Source organism: Strigops habroptila, chromosome 9 (genome assembly GCF_004027225.2).
Source record: "Strigops habroptila isolate Jane chromosome 9, bStrHab1.2.pri, whole genome shotgun sequence".
In the NCBI taxonomy this organism is placed as follows: domain Eukaryota; kingdom Metazoa; phylum Chordata; class Aves; order Psittaciformes; family Psittacidae; genus Strigops; species Strigops habroptila.
This window is the reverse complement of record NC_044285.2, coordinates 14122577-14140717: the sequence shown is the minus strand read 5'-3', so window position 1 is coordinate 14140717 and position 18141 is coordinate 14122577. Positions and strand designations below refer to the sequence as shown.

Here is an 18141-nt window from a genome sequence, read left to right as displayed (position 1 = left end):
CGCCCCCCCTCCCCGGGGTATTGTCCGCCGCGGCCCGCCCCGTCCAGCGGCGTCCCTCCCTCCTCCGCCCCCAGCCCGGCCCTGCCCCTCGCCCCTCTTTTCCCCAAAGGCCAATGGAGACGAGATGCGGAGAGTAGGGCCGGGACGGGCGCGCCGGGGCCGCTCCGTCTATCCCCTGTCTCCTCCCCTCGGCCGCTGACCGGTCTCTCTCGCGGCGGCCGGCGGGGCATGCCAGCCGCCTCCCGCTGAATGGCGCCGCTCCGCCGCCGGGCGCTGCTGCGGGCGCTGCTGCTGCTCCCTCTGCTCCCGCTGCCAGGTGAGTCCGCCCGCCCCGTACCCCGAGGGCCCATTGTCCGCCCGCGCTCCGGCCGCGCTCCGGCCGCACGTGGTTTTATTTATCGGGCACCGGCGGGACCGGCCGCGGCGGGAACCGGCCCCGGCCCCGCGCTTTGTTCGCGCCGGGGCGCGGCGCTGGGGGGGGCTCTGTGCCGCCCCGCCGGCAGGGGGCGCGCGCGGCGGGTAACTCCTCGCGGCCGCGTCAGGCGATGGGCGACCGTTAATTAGGCACGCGCTGGGGGCGGCTGAGGGGGCTCTGAGGGGCTCGCGGGGCGCTGCTCCCCGCTCGCCGCGCCGGGGGCTCCGCCAGCGCCTTGCTGTGAAACCGGCCTGCCGCGCCTCGCCCCGGGCGGGCTCCTGAAGGTACCGAGCGAGCGGGTCGGGCGCCGCGGCAGCGGGAACGGCCGCAGCTGTGTGTCGGGCCCGCGCGGTCAGCGGTGCGCGCTCACCTGAGGCGCAGCGCGCCCCGCGCTCAGCCCTGCTCGCGGGCCGGCAGCTCCTCGGCACCTCGCGTTCGGAAACCGGGTGTCTTACAGCCCGGTGGCTTTACGTCGCTTGAACTCAGTACCGCGGGTTTGCCAGAGTTTTCTGCGTTCAGAGGGCTCGGAGAGCTTGGAGCCTGTAGCAGCCACAGTTGTACCTTGTGTGGAGGGCTCAGCAGGGTGACTCGCAGCTCACAAGTGTGCTCAGTAGCTTGCACCTCTGTACTTACAGGCAAAATCTGTTTTTCTCTCTCTTAGGAGTGTGGTGCTTTAGTGAACTTTTTTTTGTGAAAGAGCCTCAGGACGTTACAGTCTCAAGGAAGGATCCGGTGGTTCTAGACTGCCAGGCCCGTGGTGAAGCTCCTATAACTATTACATGGCTGAAAAACGGAGGCAAAGTATCTGAAAATGAACGGATCTACACTTTATCCAATGGCTCGTTATATATCAGTGAGGTGGAAGGAAAGAAAGGAGAGCTGTCTGATGAAGGATTTTACCAGTGCTTAGCTCTGAACAAGTATGGGGCCATTCTCAGTCAAAAAAGCCACCTCACACTAGCAAGTAAGTTCCAGCTCTTATTTATTAACCTGCTTCTGAGTTTGTGACAGCAATTTCCTGAACAGTACACAGCAAGCTATCCTTTTGATTGTGTATCTAAAAAGACAAATTACAAAAGCAAAGAGCAAGTCAATTCTGCAGCACCTTTGTTTCTTTTTGCATGTTTAAAGATATACCCAACACTTGTGCCCCATTTTTGAGTCCCTGGCATGGCAGGAGCAGTGCAGCCACATCTGAGGCCTCTTGGGCAGCAGTGCTTCGTGTGCGTGGCTCATGTGGGTCACTGGTCTCCAGAGCAGGGGGCGGTTCAGAGCCGTGCTGGCTACAGCGCTCCTGGGTCTTGTTTCCCAAGTGCTGTTCAGGCAGCCTTACAAGGCTTATCTACAAATCTGATTAAAAAAATAATAAAATTACTCCTTGTTCAGTATCTTGGTGTTGTGTTGTGCCATCTTGGGGTAGGGCAGAACGACTGGTGAAGATGTGTGTCTTTGGGAAGGGAAAGAGGGGAAGGGCTTTCAGGGCAACTGTGAGGGTTATATTACCAAGCTCTTGCTTTCCTGACACGTGCGTTCAGCCAAGCAGATGCGGGTGCTGTCCCTTCTGGGACTTCTCTGGAACTGACCTGAGGGCCTGTTATGTGGTTCCGCTAGGAAGCGAGAGTCACGTTTCTAGGGTGACTCCCTGCTACTAGATGAATGGTGAAGGAAATACTTGTGTGTAACTGCCTTTATGGTTTTAACTGTCTGACCCTGACTGTGTGTTGCTCTCTGTTTTCCTAGCATCTTTAAATGCACTGAGCAACATATGTGTGTTAGGAACTGAATGCCATGCCTTTTTCCGTGCCAGTGCAAAGCATTGCCAGTAGGCTGCTTCTACAACACTATAGGGGTTTTTTATTTTTCTTTTCAAAGAAAGTGTAACACAGAGAGTACACAGTTTATGTAGTCTTCTCATGTTCCCTCTATAATAGGACTTAACTGATGAACTTAATCTAATAGGAAAAGACTTCCGTTGACCTCTTCAACCCTGTTCGTAGTAGCAAGTTGGACAAAACTGTGGCACTGATGTCTCTGGAAACTTGGCATTTGTTGTAAATTGCAAGTTTTACCAAAATCAATCTGCAAATAGTTAATAAAATTGGTACATTAGCTTACGTGAAAAAGTGCTAGAATGTTAACATTTGTTAGTTTTTCCGGTGTGCTTCTGAACTTACTATAAAAACTATCCATAAGATACCCCAGGAAGGTGCGAAGTGAGACAGAGCATGGGGCAGTGGAAAATGAGCCTGGAAGCAGGTGGCTGCTAGGAAGTGATGAGTTTTTCATGTGCTGTAAGGAGTTGATCTGTGAACTCTTGATTTCAAAAACCTTCCTACTTATAACTTAGTATCATGGCATCTTACCTACAGGATTACCAGACCAAGCAGCTCTTGGATACTTTTGATAAAATGGGGGAAAATCAAGTATTGTTATTGTTGACACTTAAATTCACATCACCAGGTTTCAGAGTGTCAGCACCATTAATAAACAGACTGAAGAAGACCTTTCTTAAGAGGACAGGAGTTAGTTCTTAATAAATACAAAGGAAATCACTGGCTGATGGATTCTGTGTGTAGGACTGTGGAAAATTCAGGGCCATTTTAATAAGAGACATTGCAGGGTGAGCTCTATTCTATCAGAGACCTTCTGGAATAGGACAGCACTGTAGTAGTACAACATGGTAATACACTTGGAGTATTAGGTTTTATTCAGACAGTACTGAACTTCTCTAAGTGCTTCTCAGATGCGCATTATTTCACCAGAAATATGGTTTAATTTTATTTTGCTTTTTTGATAAAGATTTTCACCAAGGAAGAGTTGTGAACTAAAAGATTTCATGCTGTGGAGTGAGACTCTTGTTTTGTAGCCCTTCTCTCTCCCCCCCCCCCTTTTTTTTTTTTTCCTTTTTTCCCCCCTTCTCCTGTAAGACTGTGACAAAAGGTTTCTTTTTCTTCTTTGAATACTTGAAAGGTTTCCTATGGCTGTTGGAGAAAACTGGAAGGGATAGTGGATCCATAATGATCACAGTAGGTGTTGTTGACTTAGCGATTAAGTGGTTAACTAGGGGCCAAACATGAAGTTATCTTATGTAGCAGTCTCTTCTTTTTAGTCATGTTACAATCTGACCGGTTTCAGAATGTAATCTTTACTGTAAAGCTGTGAAATGAGGCAGTAATTTTTATCGTGGTATTTTGAAGCCCATAAAACGTGCAAAATTAGTTTTATACCCAATTTTTACAGTGTTTGTGCCTGGTATCATGAGCTGATTGAACTTTGCAGACCGTTTAAGTTAAATAAATCAAAATCTTGTGGGGGATTTTGTAGGCTTATAATTTTGTTTAGAAGCAGTTTTTGGTTGCTGTGAAGGCAAATTACCTCGTGGTCAGGGTACAGAAGGAACTATACATATTAAACAGGTGGAGAATAGGCATTAAATGGGCATTCTTTCTTTGGAGGAGAAAAAGCAAATGCTCTCTTCAGTTACTGGTAGCAGCAGGGTGCAAGGATGTTCTTTTACTTTGCTTGGTCAGAGCTTTTGCCGGTAAGCTTATCTCTTGCTTCAGAATTGTAATGTTTAGTGTTGCATTTGGAAATCAAAAACTTTAATCTGTCCAAGAGTTTAAGATTTGAACACACAAGGAGATCAGGTCTTGGTTTCTAAAGTTAGGAACTGGAAGCTGAAGGTTGCACTCTTGGCAAGAATTCCATTATTCATGTGCAAATTAAGAATTCACAGGGTTAAAAGGTTAGAAACTGGCCAGGATGAGGTTTACCCTTGTGATAAAGAGCAGATGACCCTCATTCATTGGCCAAAGCTTTCATGTAGCTCCTCTGCCAAGTTAGTGATTGCCATGAATTGTTCTTGAGGAATGCAGAAATTCAAATGTGAGCAGGCCTTTCCTTAAGTGTCACTATGGAGCCTTATCTCCCGAGCACATCAGAGTAGGTCTGCAGGGACAGGGTTCCTCCCCAGAGGCCCCAAGGCTTTGCTTTCCTGTTGTTCATCCATGCACAAAAGAATTTGACTAATTTAGGGCTTCTTTTCGGTGAGATCCCCCTACTCTTTTAAAGGAAGCTGTGGGGCTGAGGTATTGCTTAGGTAAAAATAAATATTAGTTTCACTACATGCTTGTAGTTGCTTACTAAGCAGGCTAATTGACCTGGGAGGGGAGAGGAGGAGGTTCCTATGTGGTTCTTTGTGAGGCAACATGTTAGGGTAAAATGCTAATAGTGAAGAGTATGGCTTACTCAAAATTCAGTTTACTGCTGCCACTGCTACTAAGAGAGGTCTCTTAATGGAATATGGAAGGAATGTAGACTGTGGAGAAAGTCTTAAGCACTTTTGGTACAACTTCGAATCAGTCAAACATAAACAAGCTGGGAGTTTTGTATCCCTGTATTTTTAAATTACAACTAACCACGGTTAACTAAGAATCTGTCTGAAAATAAAGCTAGTCTTCCAGTAAGATAGCATTAAGAAAAAATGGAGAAGATAGTTCGTGTTGTGAAGGTAGTAGTATGAGCTTTGAGCAGTGATTGGACAGGATGCTCATTGTTTATTTCCTTTTCACAAAAAGTGGAAATGAAGTCTTAAGATGGTTGGATGGGATATGTACAGCTGGGTAGGAGCATTCCTGGATAAGCCTTTCTCTTCTTGTAACTTGGCTGAATTGATTTTAATGCTTGTGAATTACAGGAAATGTAAGCCCAATTCTTGGTGTACAGGTTTCTACATTTCACAAGAGTGAAAGGTTATGCAAGCAGAAGGTTTCTGGGAGCATGCTCCTGGCGGGAAACCGCATGTGCACGCTGCACTGCGGTTTGTGAAGCACTGGGCCTTTTACACAGAGCAGGCTATACTTTGTGGAGAGTTTGTAATTTTGCTTACCTGCTGTGGCAGTGATATGACTTCTGGTCCTACCGCAGTGCCAATAATTGGCAATATTTGTGTTTTGCTATCCTAATAACACCTTTTGCTCTGCTTTTAAATATTTGTACTTAAGAGTGCATCCAGCTGAGCCTTATTCTGTACTGTGACAATCATGTTTTCTTAGCAGTTCCAGCTGTTTGTTTCTACTTTTGTATTGTGCTGTTTCTTCTGTGGGCACAGCAGCATGTGTGGCTAACTGAACAGGGAACCGATCTGGGTTAAATTAATAGAATTAAAACAAAAGATGGTGTTGAACCCAGATGAGTTCCCTGATGCAGTTTGTCACGGAGCCACTCAGAGTGATTGCACTGGTGTAACTGATAGGAATGATGTGGAGGTGCAAAGAGGGACAGAGGAAGGCTACTGAAGCTTAGACTGCTGCAAAAATAAATGTTCATCAAACTGCAGCCTTTCTGGAATGTGTGTAGGCAAAAATTTTGCCCTTCTGCTGCTATTTTTTTTAAATTGTGCCTTAAATAAAGGGATTCATAGCTGTAGTCTAACAGATTATCTTAAGGTCCTTTCCAACCCTAACCATTCTATGATTCTATGATAATATAGTTTTCATTTTGTATAGAATCTGTCATTTCAGGTGTCTTCCAAATGCATATAGAGCTCAAAGGTATGTTTCATTATTTTAAATAGTAATGGAGAGAGGAACAAATTCATGGATGGAAGGGTGTGCTTAGGGGGCAGAAGTGTTTTTTGACTGAGGTGGAAGTGGCAAATGGCAGCTGTAGACAATAGTCTGGTATTAAAAGAGATTTCTAAACTGAGAGTGCACATGGCTGATCCTTAGTGCATTTAAATTACAGTATTTAAGGCAGGAGGAGGATGTTTAATGTCTCATTTGGAAATGTCAGTTGATAACGGTGAAGAGCAGCAGTAAGATTTTTGTTCTTTAACGAAGATATACTGAAGAAATAAGAAAACTGGGAAATATTTTCCTTCTTAACTCTTTTTCTTGCATGATTTTCCTCTATAACTTGCCCAGACATCTTTTGGTCTGAACTCTGACAACACCTTTACAGAAGAAATTGTCAACCTCCTTTTGAGAGAGAACCGCTGGTTACTTTTAAAACTTTTTCTGGCACTAGGGCATTCCCTATTCTTTCAGCAATGACTGGTCTGTGCTTGTAAGAGCTCTTCCACAGACTAATGGATGGGCTTTTATATTGTTGCCAGGACAAAAAAATGTATAAACCTTTACTTAGTGCACGTGAACAATGTTTGTTTCCACTACCACCTTACCAGAGAAGCGAGCTTTTTATGGGTTTCCTCAATACTTCAGTTTCAAATTTGCGTCAAGCATAATGCCAAACTGAGGCATTTCATGCCCTTGCTTTTTTTCCTATCTAGTAAGGCCAAAGCTGTTAAGGTTTTTATTAGTTTTTATCACTGTTACTTCATAATGTATAAAGTTTTTACCGGCTTCTTTTTTTAAAGGCATGCTCAGTCTTATTGTAGTATGTAGCTAATAAAAGCTTCACCTTCATGAGAAATGTTGAAGGAAAACATGGTACCATGCCAAAAGTTGTTCAGAGCTGTGACTAGAGGCACTCAGTTCTTACCTGGTGCAAGTTCTGTGTGAGGTACGTGCACTAAACTATTGAGATTACTTTTCTACTTGCAAAGCAATGTATGGCAGCAGAGGATGCTGTTCTGTTCTTGCAGTGTGGTGTGCTCTACGCTACTCCCCTTCTTCCCCCTCCCTCCCTCTCTGCGTTTCTTGGTGTAGAAATTGTTGAAAGGGCATTCAGTAAGGCCCCCTTTTGTCAGCCAGCTCTGATTATCCTAAAGAAAAGGATCTCACTCAGAGCAGTTGTTTGCCTAGAGACTTGTTGTCACGTCTTCACAATTTAACAGCTGTGGCTATTGATGGTGTGCAGAACAATTTAAGACAATGACAAAAGAGAATCTTGGAGGAAGAATTTAAAAGTTACTAAGCATTTTCCTACAGAAACATGGTAATTTCCATTGTTGGACAAATTTGTGCTTAGTTTTTGTGTGTTTTCCTCAGGATTTCGTATTTTTCCACTTCTTATCTCCGTGGACATAATCTTTTGTTTAGTTTTGCATTGTTTTTTTTGCTTCATCAATAGGCCCAGCTGTTAAATAGGGATTGATTACTTCCAGTCTTTATAACTCGTAATCACCACCTAAGTGAAAAAGTAATCAACAACATCAAGTCTCCACATTTTGTTGAGTAAGTGTGGGTTGTATGGTCAACATTAGTTACTAGGGTCCACCTCTATGTAGCTTCTAAGCAGCAGCATTTTAAGCAGCATCCACATTTTAAAGCTGATTGTCTCAGCAATTGAGTTAGAGGTGGAAAAAAACCTAATCACACTAGTTGATCTGTGTTGGGAGTTAGAAATCCATCTGTGAGCTTCCCACAGCTTACGTCTATAGTGGAAATATTTTGTTCTTATGGGTGAAATTTGATCTCTTTAGGTGAGTGGAAGTTGTTTTGTGTTTAACTTGAATGCTCACAAAGACAGAGTAAACTAAGCGGCATCTGGATAACATGGTCATCATCTCGAGGGCATGTCCCAAAGTGCAGACTTGAGAACGGACAAGAACTTTCGTTATACAACTAGAAATCAGGTAGAAACCTCATTAAGTAGAATTTCCAGCAGTCCTGGGCATGGAGGCTTGCAAGGCTCTCCCAGCTCCTTCTAGAAACCCAGCCTTACTGTCTAGGATTGTTCATACAGGAACAGAGCACGAGAGCACAAGGGTGCCACCCCTTTCCTACATCTCTGTGATTGTAAGGGGTTTGTTCGATGAAAATTTCTCAGGTGGTCTTGAGAAATGAAAGTAGAAAAGAAATGCAACTTTAATGTTGTCACCTGGGAGGATATTTCTTCCTGTTACTATATCGGGCATTGGTTTAAACTAATGAGTGTACAAGAAACAGCCAGGTCAGGTAATTGTACCTTGTATAACATAAATCAAGGAGTTATTTTTCTTAAAAAAAAAAAAAAAAAAGACCAGAAAACCCCTTGGGGAAAAAATAACAAAAAAACCCCACCAACAAAATCAAGGAACAGGGTTTCTCTTCTGCAAACATGTGCAAAAATGAGTAATAATCTACAAGTGTGGAAGTTCTGCCTTTGGATACCTCAGTAGACTCTAAACTATTCTGTCAGCCATTTTTAAGAGACGTTGCTACATGAGAAAATACAGCTGAGCCATCTGCTCAGTTAAGTCAGTATTAAAAAAACCCTAAGAAAATCAACATCTCAGCAGTCCCTTCCATAGACAGTAATGATCAACACTGTTCCTCTCAAGACCTTGCAGTTATACTTTGACTTCTATGTTACCAGTTTGCAGTGGTAGAATACTACTGAGCAAATTACATCTCCAGCCTTTGGCAAGAACCGTGTTTGAAAGTGGCGACTGCCGTAAGAGCCCTGGTAAAATTCTCCTGGGCAGCAAGGAGTAAGATTGTTGTTTCTGAATTATGACCAAAATCTATTGTGAAGAGCAGGAATCTAACTGCAGAGAGGGTCTTCGATAACCTTTCCCATCTATAGAATCTTAAGAAGAAAACTCCCTATGTACTGGTTGATGTAAAGGGACTGCTGGTAGGATGGGTTTTGTCTCAAAACGTTGCAATTCACTATATGTGTATTCAGATGTGGAACATCTTTGTGAAGCCCACGTTGAAGTAGATGTTGGAATGGGCAACAGATTCCATTCTGTGCAAGTTTACAGTTCTGTCCAAAATTGGGAGGCTTTTCTGAATCATAGCATTAGGTTGTTCGAATACAGTATGACCTTTGGAAAGGAGAAGAGTTTGTCTAGCTACAGGCTACAGCAAGTGGTATATTGATGGCAAAGCAGCAAAACATACTTCATTCTAGTCCTCTAGCCTCAGAACATGCTAAAATTATTACTTTGAATTTAATAATAGCAAAATTTACCTTCTCTTAGAAACATGTCTAATGGAATTTTGCTCCTTAGCTCTGAGATGCAGCAGTTCCATTTTGCATATGAGAGACTGTTTTGAAAGAAGTAGCCATCTGATTGACCAAGGGTAAGGGGTATGTAAAAGTTATTACAAGCATTAAACATGTCATCTGGTGTTCTTTTAATACATAGCTAGGGGGCAGTTAAACTGAGTCTTTAGAGCTTGTGATGTATATCTTGTGTATAGTGATACATGAATGTTGGAAACTGGAGGGGATTCTGTGAACAGAAGCAACTCTGTATCTTCAGATTTGATTTTTAGCATCTTCAGGTAATCATACTGTTCACATTGATTACATTGTTCTCATTTCAGCAGATGAGAATTTCTCATGGAAAACCTTAATGTCTTAATGATATCACTGGTAGATTAATAGAATTTTAAAAGTAGAAAAAATGTTGGGTTTTTAATTGATCAGTGTAATTTTACCACGTGTACCAGCTCATCTTTGGACATCCTTATAGATACACAAGTCTTAAAATCTTGCATTACACCAAAGATCTTTCTGAATCTTCCAGTCAAGAGGGTTTTGAGTTTTGGTATTTATAATTATTTATTTATTTTTGGGGGGCTCTTCTTTGAGCCAATTCCAATTAAAGACTAAGGATAGAATAAGATTAGAAAAATAACTTACTCTTGTGTACCTCCTCAGCCTTTGCAGCATGAGGCCAGCCTTCTCTTCTCCCACTAAAATCATAAAAGTCATCTGTCAGCCTGTTTACAAAGTGGGATTGCCAGTTCGTTTAAGTTGTATTGAGAGACATTTCCTGTACACCTTAAAACGGAGAGGAGAAAGTATCAGATAGAAAAGCTTTTCATTTATTTGCCAATCTGTTCTAACACTAAACATTTTTTCATCATTTGTCTCCTTTTCCATCCTCCCACTCTTTTATCTTATGTCAGTTGCAGGCTGGTTTTGCTGCAGGTAGCCAGTTTTGGGTTTTTTTTTTTCTCTTCTCTTTACAAATTGTCACATATATGCTGTATCATTGTTCTGGATCTGCAAAACTGCTGCTGGTGGCTCCCCCTTTCTTATTCCTGTCTGATGACTGGAAGGAGGTACTGTTTTCCAGTGGAGCCTTATTTTCACAGCTGTGGCAGAGGAGGGAAGTCTCATAAGATACTTTGAGGTCAGTTTTGACCCCAAATTTAGATGAGGTAAAAATTATTCAATGGGAGTGTAATATCTTCTCTCAAGAGGTCTGGCTGTCACTTCAGCCAGATAATTATTATTAAGAAAAAGCCAGTACAACGGAAACGGATTAGTGTTACACAGTATTGGGTTTTAGTTTACAGCTTGTTTCAACTGGAAGTTATCATATATGCCATTATCTTTTCAAAGAAACTTTTGAATTAATCTTCAGGTTTTTGAACATGCAGAAGAGTTTTAAATATTATTTTTTTTCCTTACTCCTGCTTGTACAATCTGTAAGATATTAATAATTGTTTAGGTAACTTATCAGTAAGTTAACTGGTGTAAATTGTTAAATTACCATTTCACTGTCCACATCAAGGTCTCTAGTAAACTTCTAATAACTGTAACATGTGCCTCAGGCAGAGCTGTGCATTATGTATGTTCTTTGTAACAAGAATTCGTTGACTTTATGAAGCCATTGACAGACATTTATCATTTTGTTCATTAAACTTGTCTGTGACATCCAGCAAATTGATGTTAACTGGAAATATTCTCTGGGAGTTCTGGCACGACTCTTGTCATTTTGCCTGAGGAGAGAGAAACTTGGTATATAACGTGTCCCAGATTACAAGGGTGAAAATTCCTTCCTTCATCCCCTCCCCGTAAGCGTAAGTGAGCATATGAGCAGCTCTTTTTTCATCTTGCTTTTAATTCTTATTTATGCAAACAACCATGTGGCCACAGTTTGCAAGAAGATTTAGCACTGATCTTCAGCAGAGGTTGAAAGTGGATACTGCCTTTATCAGTTCAGCCGCTCTGTGTCAGGAAGGCAGCTCAATTTTATCCCATGACCAAACTATTGTAAAAATGATCATAATACAAATCCACAGTGCTCCGGGCACGGTGGGTACATGTGAGCTTGTATTCAGATGCAGTAGTCTATGCTCTTAAAATTAGTATTTCATTTTATTTAAGAAACTGAGACATAATGGAGTATGAGGACTTGTTTTGGTTTTGTTTCTCATTGGGATTCAAGAAATTAACTATGGAATTCTTGGTAGCATTGATGGGAGTTTTGTGACATTCCCAGCACATGGCATCCAGTACTTGTTTTTAATGGTCGTCATCTTTACCTGATTTTTACTTATTGCTGATTCTTGTAAAGTACATGGTAGGTGACCAAATGCTTTGTTGAAAGCCTTTATAATATACATTATGGAGCAGTGCTTTGTTGGGTCTTTAAAAATTACTATGTTTGGAATGATGAACAGTATCTCATTCGTTCTGCTCTTGAGCACCCGGTGTGTAAGAAAATATGTACTTTTAACACCTGCCTATGTTTTGATTCCTGTGGATAGCTATCTCTAATAATGGTAGAGGTTGTTAATAGGCTACCTACCCACCTGCTAGTGTTCCTGTGGTGCTACCTGAATCCAACTGTACCAGGGATTGTTCAAACAGGAATGAACGTGCTAACAAATTGTGGCATAGTGTTTGTTAACGTTAATGTCGAAGATAATGTTCAGATTGTAAAACCTTCCAAAAACAACAACCAAAAATCTATTACATAAAATTTTTGTCTTTTGAGAGAAAGAGTGGAGCAGTTGGCTCTTTAAAATATATTGTGTCTCACTACATAATAGTTCACTGGATTAAATGAATTTATTGATTTTTGCTTCTTTACTGACACACATTTATGAGCAGTTTCTTTGGCACCATGGCCATATGTCAAAGGTCATAACTTTACTTCACTGTGAAAGAATAAAAGCTTTTAGATAGTGAATCCCTGAAATCCACACAGTGCTTTATTCTTCCCCTCCCCCCCTAGTATAATTACTGGTTTTGCATTACTTTATTCAAGATAAATAAACAATAATAATAAAAAATATACACACACAGAGAAAAAACCCTGTGCTACCTATCGTAAAATAACTGCAGGAAACTACTACTCTGCATGAAAGGCAACATATCTGATTTGCTAATAGGTGTCATTGTGAGATACATGGTAGTGTATTAAGTTCTTTTATGGTCAAAGATTTTATTGAAAATGGTCAATTTTTTGGAATATAATAAACATTTCTTATGAAGAATTTTATGACGCTTCAGTTTAGAAACATCTCTTTCATTCTAGTGCTGTGTCAAAGGCATATTACCCTTTGTACACCAGAGGTGATGCTGGAAGTAGATCTTACGGAGAGAATGAAGGACATTTAAAATCTGTGCTTTGTGTTTAGATGAATGTTTATAACGTTGACATTTTCTTTAATGCCCTTCATTAGCAGTAGCCTGTGGGATTTTTGGTGTGCACTAGATATGAAAGACTTCTGATGACATAAACATGAAGCTATTAAAAAAGAAACTGCAAAGGAACATAAAGTTCACTAGTTTGCAGAACGAGAACAATAAATCATGCTTTAACCATAAAGTGGCTGATGCTAGTACTGCAATTTTGGAGCTGTAGAACAGGATGCAGTTAATGCCATATCCCTGGAGCAGTCTGTGGTGCTCATCTGATAACCTGGCAGGAAAAAAATGAAACCAAAGCAAAACCAACCATCTTCTTTTTGTTGTTGTTGATATGAAGCTACATAGTTACTGAACTAATGGGGTTAGCTGTCATGATTTGAACTGGCTTTCTGTGTTATCACAAGTGCTAGAGCTACCTGGAGGTAAATAAGTAGGCAAGAGTAGTGGGGATTTGGGGCTATCTGGGGAGAGTTTGTCTTCACTTTTTAGCAGCTCCTAACTGGTAGATTAGCTCTGACTATCTCAAAAAACAGCAGTCTGAAGGTAACTTCACTCAGGTGTTATTTTGATTTAAAATCATCAAAATGTTTGTTCTACGTGAGGTGAAGTAGGTTTGAATTGCTAGAGGCACCTTGCTATAGTACTAGCAGGACCGTTTCTGAAGGAATAGCAGAGCATGGAGTAGTATCAGTGGGAACACACCCTCCTCCCATGATCTTCTAAGATTTAAAAAGTCTTCCCATCCCCCATCCCAAGAAAAAGAATTGGCTGACAAACTTGATTTGCGCATAGTAGAGATGAAGCCTGTTGATGCTTTTAATCACGACTCTTGCAAAAAACCCCAACCAAACAAAAAAACCAATAGTTGGCTTTCTTCTGCTCTATTGTTTTGTGCAAATGATGATCTTATTCTAAGGGAGTTGATGGCACTCTGCTGTTAAATTTACCAAATATTTGTATTGCAGGACTGCAGTTGCTGAGTTGCTGACATTTGAACCTTTTGGATAGAATTTTGTCATGTCAGTATCCATCTCTTTGTTTTATTTATTTATTTATTTATTAGTACAGTATACTTCTTCAGGACCATTTATCCTGTTCCCTAGAACAAATCTAATATGAAACTGCTTTTTCTGGATTTTTGTTTTGCAGTAGGGTAGCATGGGAATGTCTACTTAGCGAATAGGGACATGGGATTTGTTGGCGAAGTGGTCTTTGTGTCTGGAAATAGATCTTGCTGTTGCTATGAATATATTTGCAAATTTGGTTGCTTTGTAAGTTCTAAGGAAAAATTTCAAAGATTTGTGTGGAGTTCTTTTTTTTTTTTTTTTTTTGGCACATGTTCAGCACAGACTTAGTCAGTTTGACTAGCTTAGAGACACAGAAGATGCTCTTTGTGCTGAGCATGGTGCTTATGAACACTGAGCTGGGCTTTGCCTCTAAGCAGTCCTAGGCAGATGTGGGCTTGCCTTTTTCCCTGTTCTGAATTAATGAGGAGCTAAAGTGTGATCTAACACTGCCTGGAGAAACCAGCTGGCATTGAAAGCTGAAGTAAGTGAAAACAATGGTCTAATTACCTGGAGAGGAAGTTTGGGAGGGGAAGTGGGTGAGGTGGAGGTGTGAGTGGTCTCATGTGTCTAGAGGTCAGGAAGGCTAAGAGAAATGCATTGCTGGGAAGCGGCTGGTGCTAAGGAAAAGCTTGTGGAGTGCGGCCTAGGGCTGGCTAGGTTTGGAGATTGCCATGGGTACAAGTTGGGAGTGGGAGAGGACCAAGAGGCTGGCAAAGACTGACTCAAGAGAGTGTGCCTGTCAGAGCAGCTGATCTTTTAGGATGTGGAATGTGGACCCAAGAGTCCTGGACTTTGCTTGGGAACTTCAGAAAGACAATAACCTCCCAGTCAGGGGAGCTGTGGAGGATTTAAATTGCATCACTGCTCCAGCTGGTAGCTTCTACAATATGTGACACAAGTCAATTTGTCTCTCCTTTTCATGGGAAGTCTGTGATTATGGGTTTCTTACGGTCTCAGTGTTTGATACCAGGTTCTGAGGTTTGATCAGTTGGGACTGCAACAAACTGGGGGAGCTGTGGTTGCAATACAAAGAGTACTGTGAAGGATCAGTGTCTTCTTTTGGACACCTAAATTTAGTGAATATTTAGGGCCACCATCCAACTGTTTGTCCAGACCCAACAGTAAAATTAAAATAATAAAAGAATGTAATAGAATGTAATGCATCTACTTAGCAAGAGTAGATGCATTAACATTTGTGAAGAACTGTAGTGCAGAGCCCTGCAGAAAAGGCCATAGGAAAGTTAGTAACTCTGTCTTCAGGGCAGTGCTTAACAGAGTGTACTAAATAAGAAATTAGGCCACACACTGAACAGAGAAGAGAAAACTAAATATTGAATAGATGCTTATTGTGTGAGCACCATTCATTTGGTGCTGTGAATAGTGGGGGAAGTGTGATTGTGCAGTTGGATTGTTTTCTAAAGCATGTATATAAACAGAACAAATCAGTTACATAAGCAGCCTCATTTCTTCAGTTTTTTCTGAGCATTTGAGTTTGGAAATTCTCATCTTGTGTATGTATACACGTGTAAGATGTGGATATACTGAATGCTGTGTTAGTGGGAAAGTTTAGTTTTAGCTTCATTTGTCTAATAATGTGTGTAATGCAGCAAAAAATGAAATATACTTGAAAGTACTAGAGTTTTATATAGGCAGAGTGTCAAGAAAATGAGGCTCATGACAGAGGGAACTGTGATAACTTCTGAGACAAGTTAAATAAGTTTATCAGAACTTTTTGGTTCAAGCAAAACGTGGGCTGGTGTCTAAGCATGTATTTAGCAATAGCTTTAACTTGATAATAATAATAATAATAATCCTCAGATACTTTTTTTTGTATGTAAAGGTTTACTGACCAGTGAAGACACTGTAGAGCAACATTTATAAACCTGTTGTTAGCGTTGTTTACCCAAGCATTATCTAATTTGGGAAACCATTTTAGCACAGTACTAACAAACTCCACATTTGATTTATACTTTGGACTACAGTTTAAGCTTGTGTGTGGATGGGGTTTAGGTGAGTGCTCACCTGTACGATCTCTGGTGTTTGTCAGTACAACCTTTACCCTCTCTGTGACCTGACAGAGGAAAATTGGCATTATTGCTGGTGTACAGAAGAAAAACTTCTTTTGTGGTGCATGGTATTAGGTAGGTGGCAGGGAGGACTGCAGGCTCCAGTGCTGTAGAGGAGTTAGCACCTGTGGGTTTCACCTTCTCCATCATCTGATCTGTCTCTTTTCTCAAGTATTTACTCCAGCACATAGTCTAGAGTACCACCTGCTTGCTAAGCTACAGGCCTTACCTTGAGCCACAGGGCAGCTTTTTGGAAGTACAGCCCAGCAGTCATGACTGGAGAAAAGCCCTGATGCTCTTTTAGCATCTCAAAGGCAATGAAGTATTCAACACCTCACACCTTCAGTGCATGGTACACTGCTGGATCCTATTGAGGATCTGGCCCTTTGGGTGCTGAGACCTTCTTTCTGTGAGGATTTTTTTTTAGAAGGTGTAATTATGAGGAAACATAAAGCATTATTTGTACTTATTTTAATTGTTCCTTTCCTCACTATTTAGTTACTGCCGTGTTTGCCATTGTCTTGCATTTACCTAAGTAATAGTTGCCTGGCGTTTCACCAACTTGTGAAGAGGAAAGATGGTGACCACCTGAAACAATAATATCTGCGGCAGAATAGCCTGAGAACTTTAAATAACCAAAGGGGACCGTTTCCAAGGCAGCTAACTGACCTTTGGATCCCAGAAGCGGGCTATTCATAGAGGCAAAGCCTTTGTCCTGCTTTGACCAGTGGTCAGTGAACTCTGGCAGGCCCCTCGGCTCACCATCTTGGCCCTAGACTAGCAGCTGGTGATTGATTCATTTAACTGTCCAGATTCACATTCTTCTGTCAAGGACTTGTCAAGGAAGAAAAAGGTTCTATGGAGGGCTATTCATTTTACTAAAAGGAAGGGGATGCATTATATGATTGAGTGGATTACTTTTGGGTCAGAAGAGTTACTGCATTGCTCCGTTTTAATTCGACCTTCAATCAAAGAGAGATTTAGTTTATCAGCACAGTGTGGTGCTCATGAAGAGGGACAGATCATTTCAATTCCATCAGTGCAATAAGGCTGTTTTGTTTGTGGGGTTTTTGTTGTTTTCCCTCCCCTTCTCTCCATGATTTGTCCACCCTGCCTTTTTTTTTTTTTTTTCTTTTTCCACAAAAATCCACAGATTTTAGTGACCAGGTGATATGACAGAAGGTTAAGAATATTAATTTCTATTAATTTCACTCTTAGTTTTAATGTGTGTATGATATATGAATGTTAATGCTCCTACTACCTCTCATATATGCAGTTAAGCAATCCAGAAAAGCCTAGAGTAAGTAAAAGATCAGTGTGTTACTTCTATTTTAGATGTAGAGAAAAGTGAGAAGAGAATAAATTCTGCAGGATCAAACTAATAAGTTACTTTCCTACAGACAACACAGGCGGGTATAGAGCTGGGGGTAGAACCTTGTATTTTCTATCCAGTGCCCTTTTCCACCTGGAAAACAAAAGTTTACTGTACAAACATAGCATTTTTCAGACATGCAAGGGTGTTGCCTGTTCATTTGTCTGCTGGTTTAGAATCCCCTTTTTTTTTTTTTAAACAAGAGGAAGGTGTTTCCATGCTTTATGAAACTTTAATCATATTTTCAATTTTGTAATTAATGTGTCCAAAATCCAGTTTTGAGTTGAGCTAGGGAGGTGTGTTTCCTCTTCAGCGTGTTGCCAGGCTCTTCCGTTCATCTTTCCTTCAGCTGGGCTGTGTTCCCTTAGCATTAGGATTTTTTTGCTGATCCTCATCATGAAATACTCAGAAGAGAACGTTGTTGCTTAACTCCTTCCACTGGAAATAACAGGCATTAAAGAGCAGATCCCGCCAGTTAACCTTCTGCCTCCTTTTGAATGAACATGATGAGCTGCAGCAGATGAAATATGACCCTCAAGTTTCTTTATGCCGCTCTCATAAGCTATGTATTGTTTTGATTTGGCTTATTGAACGCATTATGAGGGATTTCTGGCTGGCTTCAGGCCAAGGTATTATACTGCTGCCGATGGAAGTGCAAGTGCATAATTTAGAAGAAAATACAGTGAGGCTTGGTCTGTTATATTCTGTTCTCTCCTCCTTTTTGAGGGAAAAGGGAGAATTTTGTATTTGTTGACCTGAGCGGCTGAAGGATCTTAACAGCACAAGAGAGGAAGGAAGTCTGAGGGAATCTAACCTTGCTTAACTTCTCTGTTATCCACCTCTACGTGCGTGTCAGAAATCTGGGATAAGTACAGCACCTGTTGAATAGGTCTTCTTGGAGGCCTGGTGGTGCTTTTCATGTCTGCAGTTGCATTT

At 41.4% G+C, this 18141-nt stretch overlaps 1 protein-coding gene across 1 annotated transcript in view; it reads left to right on the top strand.

Moving 5' to 3' along the window:
- The first annotated feature begins 228 nt into the window (after nucleotides 1-228).
- PRTG (protogenin) overlaps nucleotides 229-18141 on the top strand; it is an 83501-nt gene continuing 65588 nt past the window's right edge. The window contains 2 exon segments of the mRNA XM_030498015.1: nucleotides 229-316; nucleotides 1077-1379. Coding sequence (XP_030353875.1) covers nucleotides 229-316; nucleotides 1077-1379 — 391 coding nt within the window.